At 30.8% G+C, this 12592-nt stretch overlaps 2 protein-coding genes across 5 annotated transcripts; both read right to left on the bottom strand.

The window, feature by feature from the left end:
* Positions 1–294: 294 nt before the first annotated feature.
* Positions 295–3925, bottom strand: LOC121125992 (protein C-mannosyl-transferase DPY19L1). Of its 4 annotated transcripts, none has more exons than XM_040721269.2 (9): positions 3574–3902; positions 3001–3113; positions 2883–2928; positions 2531–2735; positions 2203–2475; positions 1884–2147; positions 1580–1798; positions 753–1513; positions 295–686 (listed from the first exon to the last, which is right to left on the bottom strand). In XM_040721269.2, the coding sequence occupies exons 4-9, from the start codon at positions 2639–2641 to the stop codon at positions 524–526; spliced, it is 1791 nt and encodes a 596-aa protein (XP_040577203.1). In that variant the 5' UTR covers positions 2642–2735; positions 2883–2928; positions 3001–3113; positions 3574–3902; the 3' UTR covers positions 295–523. The 4 variants fall into 4 exon arrangements, with proteins under 4 accessions (XP_040577203.1, XP_040577204.1, XP_040577205.1 ...); XM_040721270.2 differs by having other exon boundaries at positions 2531–2668; positions 3574–3832; XM_040721271.2 differs by lacking the exon at positions 2883–2928 and having other exon boundaries at positions 3574–3925.
* A 3819-nt stretch (positions 3926–7744) lies between these two features.
* On the bottom strand, positions 7745–8923 carry LOC121126104 (glutathione peroxidase 2). Its single transcript, XM_040721407.2, has 4 exons — positions 8768–8923; positions 8515–8637; positions 8323–8451; positions 7745–8205 (listed from the first exon to the last, which is right to left on the bottom strand). The coding sequence occupies exons 2-4, from the start codon at positions 8548–8550 to the stop codon at positions 7957–7959; spliced, it is 414 nt and encodes a 137-aa protein (XP_040577341.1). The 5' UTR covers positions 8551–8637; positions 8768–8923; the 3' UTR covers positions 7745–7956.
* Between the last annotated feature and the right edge of the window lie 3669 nt (positions 8924–12592).

Raw genomic sequence — 12592 nt, forward strand, 5'->3', positions numbered from 1 at the left:
TAATATAATTATAATTATTTTTATCAATGATTTTTCTATCCTATATTTATAATAAGGAATTTAAATTTGTTTCATACTAGCTAAATGGTTTTTGATAATAATTCTAGCAATTATTTTACATAACCCTCATATTTTGAATTGTTTTAAATACTACAATAAATGAAGAACTCACGTCAAAACTAAGGATTTTTAATTTACTTCATAATTCATAAGTTGGAAGATTTTTGTTTTTTTTAATATCAAAATCGAAAAAGTATGAAACCGTGAAATAATTAATACTTTTGAAGGAAAAAATACTTTTTGTATGAGTTGCACTTTATTCAATTAATTACAACGATGAGTGACAATCAACCCTTGAAAACAATATTTCTAATATCTATATTTGTATCTCCAATAAAAGTGGAAAGTAATTCCATTATATCTCTGTATTTATAGTAATCATTACTAAAAATTTAAACGGCAGTTCAATATATTTACATATATATTGATATAATAGGTTATCTTCAAATTGATATCACAGCTTTTACATAACTTTGAGAACTACGTATTGATTATTCTTAAAAACACGCGTCAGACCAAACATCTCCTTTTTAGAACTATTCCACAGCGTTTTGCATAAAGGTGGCGGGGATGCCGAAGTCCTTGGGATTTCAATATCCCAGAGATCCGTCATGGCGCAACCAGTTCTATAATATATAAATAAGCAATATTTAAAATTTGACAAATATAGTAAAAAATAGTAATGAACTCACTCAGACTCGGAGTTTAAACACCAAGATGATGATAAAACCAAAAATTGAATTTTTAATTTTTTCAATACTGGGAGATATTCTTTAACAGTTATTCTGGAATAAATCCTATATATTTCTTTGGTTCTTGCTCTGAGAGATTCATCTTCATAGTGAGGATGATTTACAACAGGTCTTCGAGTGGAGAGAAGTAAATTTGCCATAAGAGGCATGGGTCCCGCAAAAGAACCAGTTACTGGAACGTCCTCTTTGATCCATTCGATCAACTGTTCCAACTCAGGATTGGAGAATTCACCCATGGTTCCTCTTTGCTCCTTTACATTAGGTACTCCTTTAATACTCATGAGACCAAGAAGAATGAAAACCATTATTAATTGTTTATCCCTCCTTTCGACTCCAAATGAAGCCCATAGTTTCTTAGAAGCCAAGAGGCTTACTAGAATACACAACTGAGGTGAGAGAAATAACTTCAGACGCATAATAATTGACGCCATAAATAAAAATGGAAGGGATTGAAGAATATGATAAATAGCTTCTGGCTCAACTTCATCTGAGGTGTTGAAGATGCGTGCCAACAACTTATGTCTATTGGAGTACAACCAGGTACATACGCCCAGAACCGCAGATGGTAAAAGTAAAGTGAGAGTGATTTTGAATGGCATTTCGGTTCCCAAGAAATCAAATTCTTTGGAGCAAGTGTATAGCAGAGTGTGGAAGTTCTTAAAAGTGGAAAATTTGGATCTTAAAATATCAAAAATATGATTCTAAAAACAAAATAAGATGATAAACTTAGTACCTATATCAAAATCCGTCTATACAATGAGACTTACGTCATCCTTAACTCTAAGGACATTCGATAAGAGTGTTTTAAAAGTGACTGAAGAGATTATAAAGAGAACTAATTGTAGTGGGATTCGTAGGATGGATTTCACAGATGAGGATGGAAAGCCATAGCACATGATTAAAGCTGAACAGAGAGCAGAAAAATAAAATGATGTGATGAGCATCTCATTTCCAAACATTACAACTGTAGCAGCAATAAGTGCAGTCTAAAGAAAAAAGATTTGGAACTATGAATCATTGACATAAGTAGTACATATAGTACATAAGTAGAAAAATAAATCATTGACTTACAAATAATCCTTTCAAAATGTTCTTAAAAACAGATTCAACTATAAAACCAGAGACGTACATAAAATATAGACAGAGCAATTGAGTTAAGAGTGTAAATTGTGCAAACTGCCAAGTCATAATGAAGACCAAACTACTCAAAGTAATCTTCATAGAAGATGATTGACTATCCTTTTGAAGAGACACAGTAACAAAGTACTGTTGCATCAACCAAATCGGGAATGAAAAGCTCTCACGGAGTGGAGGAGACCATTGAACCCGTGTACACTGTAAAATATATAATTAAATATCTAACACTTTCCTTTCTAAATATTCCCCTTACCTCTCCATGATTGAAGAAGAAGGATAATACGGAAAGGAGACCCCCGATCTTACTTTCACTTATGAGATATCCCATTAGAAATATGAAAAATGTTGTAAATCCCGAGCAAATCCATACTCCTTGTAAGTAAAAGTAAATGGGCTCTCCAAGACCTTCACAACTTTCCACTGGAGATAAATCTTCTCCGCGGTCAATTCTGAAACATGTCTTTGTCACAATCCCTAATCTTGACGTCGTGTAATTGTAGATTCGATAGCCAATACCTAAAGCAACCTTAGTTAAATATAAAAAAGAAAATGTTACACCTTCTTAGATAACTTAAACTTACTTCAGGATAGAGATTAAATCTCTTCATTGTGTTGATAGTATTGGGATACTCTGTTAAGTCATTGTAAATAAGGTTATTCAAGCCAGAGAGGAAGTCTGGTGCCTCAACCATGGTTTTGAAATACGAGTAATAAAGACCCTGAAATCGTTTATATTCGATTGATTAAAAGTTGTTGGCAGAGATAACCCATCCACTATTACATTTTCTGCAACAATAAATGGGTTATCGTTCTATATGCAATAGAATGTAGCAAAACTGTTAGGTGAAATATGAGCGTGAAAATCTACTATAGTTTTGGTTAGTTAGCCATTTTAATCCCCACAAAGAACGAACATCCAATAAAAAGAACTACCTTTATCTGAATATAGAAAGGTTTTTCTTCCAGAGAATTTTAAGGGCTAGACTCATCGAAGTTAATGGTACACATAATTAGAATATCTAGAAGGATCTATTTTTGGTAAAAACATTACCATTTCCGTTCTAAATGTCATTTCTCTCTCAAGCGTGGATAGATGAGAAAAATGTCGATCATTTTCGAAGAGACTTGAAACATGAAGACTATGGACAACTCCAACGATCAAACCTAGAACATATTTGGATAGATTACATGTAAGAATCATAATAAAACATAGTCAGTAGTCGAACAGTAGACAAAAATATACATAAGTGGAAGAATGATTTTAGAACATAACTGATACATCATTGAGGTAAATGTATAACAAAGCTTTTAATAAAATATGACATTAATACAGTAATTAATGTCCATTCATGTCTATAATTAACGTTTCACATTCATATATGATATTAGTTATAAGAATTAATCATTTTATAAAAAAAGTTTGAATGGTATATATCAATCTATGACGTCACTTTTGTTGGTTAACATTGCATAGTATGACGTCAGAGATCCAAATAAAAAATCTCAGATGAGTGGAATCTAAATCCATCAGTTTTGGGACTTTGATCTCAAAACACATTTATTTGCCTAACTCCTGCATTTTAAAATACAAAAAAACCATGCAACGTTATGTATATTCAATTACCTAATACCACTGCTACTAAAGACAGTCTGGGTTTGTGTCGAGTCCCTGGATTTTCTTTGGTTTTTTTGGACTGAGAATGCTTGTTGGCATTTGAAGGCATGATTGACGAATAAATGAGTAATTCCCTGAATCTTTCAGCAATACTAAGAGAACTTATTATTGAAAACGCTATTTTAAAATTAAAACTTCTGATTTATGAAATAGCTCCCTCCCTTCATAAATCAAATTATTCTCTCTCTTCAAAAGGGGAAAAACAACTACTGCGGGACACGATTTCTACCCGCATAATAATAATATAAAACTTGGTAACTAAAAACACATCGTAATATAAATTGAAGCTAGGAGCAACTCCTGACAACGTTCGCTCTTGCCTGCATTTTATTATTTAAGGAAGAAAATGCTATTCGTGGCAAGTGATGGAAGAAAACGATAGTCGATAATTTCATGATTCATAGGATTTTATAGTTTGTGTATTCGACTATAAAAAATAGGGATGATTAATATAATATTTCAATGAAGTTTCGGTACAGTCAAAGTTTAAAGTATGTTGCATAGCTACTGTAACTTTGGCAACAGCTGTAATTCATTGCTTGGCGCATTTATAAAAATTATTATTACAATTTAACTCATTCATTTCAAATATCTCATTATACATAAGTTATGCCATGGCATTTCACTCTCATTAAAATTGCTACAATACATTTATTATGCTTTATGAATTTGAGAGGGTGTTTGATTACAATTTATTCTTTAAGAAGTATAATATTGATTAATACCATTTGATCTTTTTAACTTAAATATCATATGGACATAGTAAGGGTTTTCATATTGGGGGAGGGGGTATCGTCTAAACCAGTGGTTTCCAATCTTTCAAATGTAGCCATCTATTTTAGAACAAGCAATCAGGAAACGACATCAATTTTTAAAATATCTTGTATATATGTATAGTCATTTCTTTGTACAAGAAACTCCTATATATTGCGACTATGATTAAGTAACTAAATTCCGTAATTTTTTCATCAAAGAAGAAAATCATCCGGCCGCCATGATGTTTGAGGTCATAAATAAGACTCCAACAACACTTTATACGGAATCATTGATGCTTTCGAGTCAAGAATGGCCTCTAACGCAAACCTCTTTGACTTCCTACCAACATCCTTGACCCCCATTGACACGGTATTCTTAATTTTCTTACAAAAAATCAAGCCACTTAGTAACAAAATGCCTATATACTGTCTAATTTGGCTAATCTAGTCCAAAATTGGTTAATTTGGAAATACTGATGAGAGGAACAACAGCAGTAGGGCCACCGAAATAAAACATGTTCGATACTGGCTCAGACATTTTGTTGAGTTACTTAAAAAACAGTTAGATTTAGTTTCATACTATGAATTTAAATAACTGTGGTAATATGTTTTCACCGTGTTTTAGATAACACATTCCGCTCAAAATCAATTAACGACCCCTTGGCATTGGTGTTGAGACCCACAGGCTATTGCGAGGTTATAAAGAAATGTATTTTCTAATTACACGCCATGAAAATTTCTAACAAATACTTCATAAAAAAAGTTTTAAAAGAAATCATCGACCCAAATATTATGTCAAAATTAGCTCCGCAGTAATGAAATACTGCTGTAAAGAATAAAATTGTTTTTCTAAACTACTTAAAGTTTCCTATTAAATGAGAGGCAACAAATATAATTTTTGCGTTATCTTAAAAGCAATTTTTTCTCTTTGCGTTCTTCATAAATATTATAATGCGATCTTTTCTGTAATTTTTAGTTTTTTACATTTATCAATACCACCCAACAAATTGCAATTGTAATCTTACCTTATTTTTTCAAATTATACGTAGAAATATATAAAATGTTATTATTTTGCTGAAGATTTTGATTAATTGATAACAAAGTAATGGCATTTTATTTCGTGACCTTCTTTACCGAAAATTTGGCTGTTGTATGTGTTTTCATTAATTAGGAAAACAAGTTGCAATTATAGTTAACTCTTATGCAGGTTAAGGATTTTAAATCTGGAAAACAATTTATTTCCCAAAATTAATGCTGCAATCCACAAATCCTTTGCTCGTACATGTATGGTCCATAGTGAAGTCAATACCTCAAACCAACCACCTCCAGCTTCAACCTGGCCTTGAACCTGGCATGGCACAGGCCTTGATGAGGAACTCCTTGTCCAATTTGGCCACTGCCTCGAGAATGGAAGACCACAAGGAGTCAACAGTCTTATGTGCACGTTTATTGGACTAATATATACACACATACATACATATTAGTTCAAAGGGTTCAGATCCGACAAGCTAGGAGGCTACATTTCCTTTGCTTTCAGGAAGTCTGGAGCTTTATTTTGCTCACAAAACGATCATGAGTCTTCCTTGCTGGTGTTCCCGATTCATCAGATCCCTTGAAAGTCTTGGCAACATCGTTAATAGGTGACTTGGGTAACAAAAAATCTTTTTTTTTTAAACGTTCATAAGTTTTACAGTTTAAAAGATAATGCAACGCCCGGGAAAAATTACATATGTAGTTACCTCAGACAAATAATTCCAAAGTATTTTGGATTTAGGACAATAATTAATAGGTCTTTATTTGTGTTTTCGAAACTAACCCAAAGTAGGATACTTATATATTGGGACCAGGAGGAGACATGGTACAGAGTAGGATTAGACAACAGGAAGAAACCTGTATGTAAAAACTTGTCATTTGTTATATTTAAGCATTTATTTTACTTTTTATTACACATTGTCAGCATAAAGTAAATACTTACAACTACATTTATAAGATAAACAAATAAAACATTTACAGAAATAGAGCATAGTTAATAATAAAAATTTTAAAAAAATATTTTTTTTTTCACTATTTACTGTGATTAATAATTAAAGTAAAACATGAAATTACACAAAAACAAAACATAATTAAATATAATATATTTATATATATGGGATCTATCAAGTCTCCTCCATAGTGTTGGAATCAGAATAAATTATGGGAACTGAACATTGGGACTAATAATAAATTACAAGGATCCTAATTAATTGAACAACATGCTAGACTATGACATTTAATACAATTAAATTAAAACATCATGTTTTATAATAAAAATATATCTCAAAAAACACCTACCTAAAATGTCAAAATTATCTATAACTGTAAGCATTAGGCAACCAGGGTTTTATGTTAATTTGATAAACAAAGGTAGACATTCAACTGTATAAGAATAGGGTGGGTAGATAACTTTACATTTTAATTTTATTGGATGTGTAACATGTCTCCTCCGTAACAAGTGTCCTCACTCTCCCCTATATTTAAAAAAATAATGAATGTGACTTAAATAACCCATAGCAACGAGCTTATGCAGCTAAAACTCTGTACTTCATATTAAAAAGGAAAAAAAAATGAGAGTATAATATTTAGAGTTGTAAATCCTAAGTATTATTCAGCAACTGAGTTTTTGTTGTAGGTAACCTGAACAATGGTTTTTTTTTAAATTTTCTCAAGCTGTTAAGATTATTCTTTTGTTTTTGAGGAGGGAACACTAATTTTAAATTGATATAATACGTATAGTTAAACTGGTTTGTTGCTATCTCATTTTCGGATATAGTTATAAATATATTCATTAAAATATTTACAATCCAACTTTGTGCTTAATACTTTGATAACTTGCACTCACATATTTTGAAACCGGAAATATATGTGACAAGTTATAACAACCTTTATACTCTTTAATAAGGGGTGCAGTTGTGATTTTTTCATTGAAAAGGCTCATTTAATATTGTTCTTTAATAATTCGAGTTTTTGAATATAAAGAGTTCCAATTCAGATACACTCTTTATAAATATTGAGTAAATCCACCTATTAATTTAATTGGGGTATAATGTACACAATGTTGTGTTCATGGTAAGTATTTAATTTTTATTTTTTACTTCAAAAGTATCAAAAATACTCCATTTTCTTTATAAGGGTGTTGTGTTAATTGTTAATTTTTATTTAACTTTATATCACAGTAAATGGGGATTATGTAATCGAACCAACTTTAAAAACCTAATAATATTTAATCATTAAGATTTATGGGAGAAATTTCCTTAGCGTAAAGTTTGTCGTATCTAGTCCAATTAATATCTTATTCAACTTCCTTTCAACTAACAAAAAGAATAAAATAACCAATATAATATTTTATTTACATATTGATAATTGAATATTGGTATTACATAATATAATTAGCTTAATTGCTTATTCATCCATATGTCTAGTATGTAAATTAAGGTATTAATCTGGTTACATCAAAAAGCATCAAAAAACTTTCGGAAATACAACAGAAATCTTTATGAAAGTCTTTATCATAATATATGAACCAAGATTAACAACAATTTTACAACATATTTTGTATATCCTTTGAAATTTTCTTTCCAGGATAATTTTTGGAATATCGTTTAACGGGCTTTCCATTGGGTGAAATAAGGAACTTTTCAAAATTCCATGCAATATCTGTTCTTTTTACTGGATTCCAAATTATGTTTTGTGGATGGGTCATAAATGAAACAGAGTCATCCGAGGGATATGGAAGCAGCGATTTAAGCCAAGTGAAAAGGGGATCCTCATCAGAACCATTCACGTTTACCTATCGAAGAAAGAGTATCGCACATAATTAATTAGTCATTAAACCTAATTAAATAAACATTTTTAAACAAATAATTACTCATCTTCTCAATTTTAAGAAGCCAATTTAAAAACTTACTTTACAAAGCATTTCACACTTTGGTTCAAAATTCTTTCCAGGACGAACTTTATTTAGAATTTCTAGAATTTCATTACCATCAGCATTTTCTTGATGAGCAAATTGATTACAAGGAAATGCTAAAATGATCTATGTACATGAAACAAACAAAAAGGTAATTTAAAATATGTACATTATTTATGTTAGTTTTACCAATTTGTTTCCGAACATTTCACAGAGCTCGTTCATCTGTGTAAAGTCCTGAGTCGTTGTACCTCATAAACTAGCTGTGTTCTCAATCAAAATAACTTTTCCCTTAAGGGTAGACATATCCAACTGTGAAGAGAAAAAAATAGGGTTGAATTAAAATTTTCATATAAGGATGACGACTTAAGAAAAAGTATATATATGTCTAGATTTTCAATCAATGTTCACTATGTTACTAATGACTACTGGGAGTGTTTACCTTTGTTCCATCCAGCTTAGTTACTTTAAAATCATAAATCGTTTTTTCCATTTTGAAAGTATCCAAAAAATTACCCATCAACAACTACTTTGAATTATTTTTTTATTCAGAATTACACAAATAGACAATTTATTTTATCATTTATTTTTATAAATTGTTAATATTTTTCAAGAATTTAGAGTTTTTATTTAATGATTACTCGATGCAGAAATTTGAATTTATATTTATATTAATGGTCCGAATTATTCTATAGATCGTTTTTACGTGACGTCACAATTTGGATGTCGTCCATTTTGGGCCTAAACAACCAATTTTTATAAAAATGAAAAACCTTTTTTTCATTAATATTAACCAAATTCTGAAAGCTTGATGGATTTTGGTTTATTTTATTTAATGAAATCCCCTCCAGTTACAATTACATTCTCTATAGGATGCCGAAAGCTCGAGCAGGTACCACTCGGTACCTTGGCAATTCCTGAAATTTCTTCTTGATCTGACTGATAAGTTCGTCTTTGGTGTTGCAAGGCGTTCGGTTGGTTTGTCTTTCGATCAAGCCCCGCAAAAAAAAAAAAATCAATTAGATTTAGATCTGGCGAGTTTGGAGGCCAAAAGTTCGGCAAGATGAAGTCGTCAAAATTGCTATTAAGCTAATTGAGACTTTTTTTAGGCTTGGCAGGGAGCTGAGTCCTACTGCTACAAGTAAGGCCCCCCATTGGCATCCATGTCGATCCAGGGCTTCACCTTGGTCTCTAGAACGTCCAGCGTTGTTTCCAAGGAAGGCTTGGACATCCTGTATATGACCCTTAAATGTACTAAACATATATTTTCGTGTTCTATAAAAAAAAAATTATGGTCATAATGAAAAGAATAAGATATTTTTCTCAATTATCGTAATTTTCTCATCTCTAATCGTTAAGAAAAATGTATAAATCTAACCATTTTTTATGGATTTTCATTACATTTTACTTTGATTGAATTCAAATCCCTATTTATCATAAGCATCAAATAGAATTCAATGCAAATGTGAAGCCTTTTTTATTCATAATTCCATTTAATTGAGTTTTATTAAGGTTTTTTTGGACAGTCGTCCATTCTATGTAGTAAAATATCAACTTTGGGCCTCCAAGATGGTAGATTCTTAAGTTATGATGCAATGTATGTCGTAAATGAAAATTTCTATAATTTGTACGTTAATTTATCCTTCTTGCAATTATTTCTTTTATAGTATTTTTTGGTAGTCGGCAATAAATAATTATTTAGATGAACAATGTAGTTTCAATAATTGGCTACTTGTAGTCAAATAAATTCTTGATTGCAACATACTTTACTTACTTATTTGAAGTTTATATATGTCTATAAATTATTTAAAATATAACTATTCCAAGAAATTTATATAAAAAAATTCAACACAATTTGAAGTAATGAAGTTTTAATAAAAAATTTATAATTTTATCAAGGTCAACCTGTATCTTGGATAATTAAAATCCTTCGTATCCTTTAATGATGATAGATATTCAACAGATGGGATGTGACTACTGATGTAAATCGTGAATATTTTTTACTTGTCCGTTTTTTGGAATTGATCCTCTGAAGAAGGAATTGTCTTTCCTACACTATTGTCATTATTATTTCACTCCTGAATATTGAACTTCTTTTTCAACCACATTCAATTATGTTCAAAACCTGATTGAACATTCACATGAGCTCATAAGAGACGGAGAGTTGTAGCGAACGAGCTCCATCATCAAATATTGTCTTTTTCCCTTTGTCTTTCTTTATTAATTAAACCTTATATTATTTAGACAGGATTATTTTAAAGTACTGTATATATAAAAAAGGTCGAACATAAATAAAGACAAGATCAAATTTATTACATTCAAATAGATTGATTTATTTAACTCGTCCTCACGCGTACTACAGAGCCACCTTGAGGATTTGTTGCGGAGTTAAAATTCTAAGTCCTTGTTGTACTCAGAGTAGAACTGAGGACCCACATCGGATGTCATTTGTTTTGTGATTCTCAATTTTGACTTTATTTACCAAAAAAAAAGGGAATAGACAGTATTGAAATGATTGATAGGGAAACATATACCACTGATTTTATATTTACAATATATTCGATTATTTTGTTGTTGTATTTTTTTATTTTTTTCAATATATGTAGAATTAAAATCTTTTATTTTTGCTCAATATATTAAAATAGCTTATATTATTTGCCTCTGTGTTGAATTTTATAGGGATGCTATTGTCTTTATTTGCATTTTATGTGAACAGATGAGTCAAAAATTAATAATCTCTGGGGTTTGAGTAGTTAAATTTTTTTTAAGAATCTAGTCGTACAAAATCTTTTAAGTCTTCCTATTTCTTACCGATGCACATTAGTAATTATGTTACTATGAACTCAAATTTGGATTAACAGAAAATTCGTTTTAGAACAACTTTTCTTGGTTTTATAAATTCTTTGCATGAGAGAAACATTTAATAAGTAGAATGGACACTCAGTATAGTGCAAAACTCCGCCTAAAATCAAGTTATGTATTTCAATTTGTTCAAAAGTTATGATGGATTATACATTTTTTTACCTTTTGCATTACCTTGATCTCACAAAATTTAATTTACTCTGACCAAATATGTTTTTCGTACCAAGATTAATTAAAATCTATCCATAACTTTTGCTGTAATCCAGTGGTGAATTAAAAATCATTCTGTGGTGGTGTTGCAAACAAATTTATAATAGGATAGGATGACAAAAAAGAAGGACTGGAGAATGAAACTACACACTGGGAATTATACTCTGGACGACACTAATAATACAAAACTCAGTACTTATAATACATAGACGAATATACAAGAAGATAAAAACCAGAAAGGACATATTAAATACATAACAGGTGGAGATTTCGCAGTCAAGTCAGGCATCTTATGACTTGTTCTCCAAATATCCAACTATAATTGTATTTTTTCTCTTTTCTAACATTTGAGTCAATGGACAACTATAATGGGTTGTAAATTACATATTTTACTCCGAACAAACAGTCAACAACCCTGCAAAACAAACAAACTAACTAACAAACAGGGGCAAAAACAAAGCCTCCATTCAATTTAGTTGGTGGAGGTAACTATAATTGGCACTTGGTAGAGCACAATTTTTTTTCCATAGAAGTGATTTTTTTAAATTTCTCCTTTTTTTTTTTTGTGTGTGGGGGGGGGGGGCTGCAGCCTCCCCCCTCAGGATGCCCCTGGTGCCTTAACGATATGTTTTTATCCGCTCTCAACCTCGATTGTCAACTAAGGGAAATATTTATAATTCATTAGATCAACATACTTTTTTGGAATTTCACATAGGTAAATAAATCGTACTGTTTGATATTAAGATTTAAACTTTCACTTCATCAAAAACAATAAACTCAATCCTTCCTATGCCACCTTGAACTCCGGTCTGAGTCTAAAGGACTAGCACATCTGTTGGTCACGACCCTAACCGGGGTGGATCGACAATTTCCAAGTGGTCACCTAAGACCATGTTGTTTTCTCGTGGTAATATCTATATTAGCTATAATAATCAACTAAATTAATATTTTAGGTAACCCATGATGAATTCAAGAGACAACGGACGTCCGCAGGGGGTGGGCTGGAGGCAGATTGCGATAAAGGATTTTTTTTTTAAATACCCCTCTCCAAGAAAATTATTTATTAAAACAAAAAAGGCGTAAAATTTGTTTTCTTAATATTTGTGATTTGTGACTAAATTTTGAAAATAATTGAGATTGTGCTTATAAATTTTCATATGTTTATGAGTCAAATATGATATAAGGCCCTCTACTT

This window comes from Lepeophtheirus salmonis, chromosome 11, assembly GCF_016086655.4.
Source record: "Lepeophtheirus salmonis chromosome 11, UVic_Lsal_1.4, whole genome shotgun sequence".
In the NCBI taxonomy this organism is placed as follows: domain Eukaryota; kingdom Metazoa; phylum Arthropoda; class Copepoda; order Siphonostomatoida; family Caligidae; genus Lepeophtheirus; species Lepeophtheirus salmonis.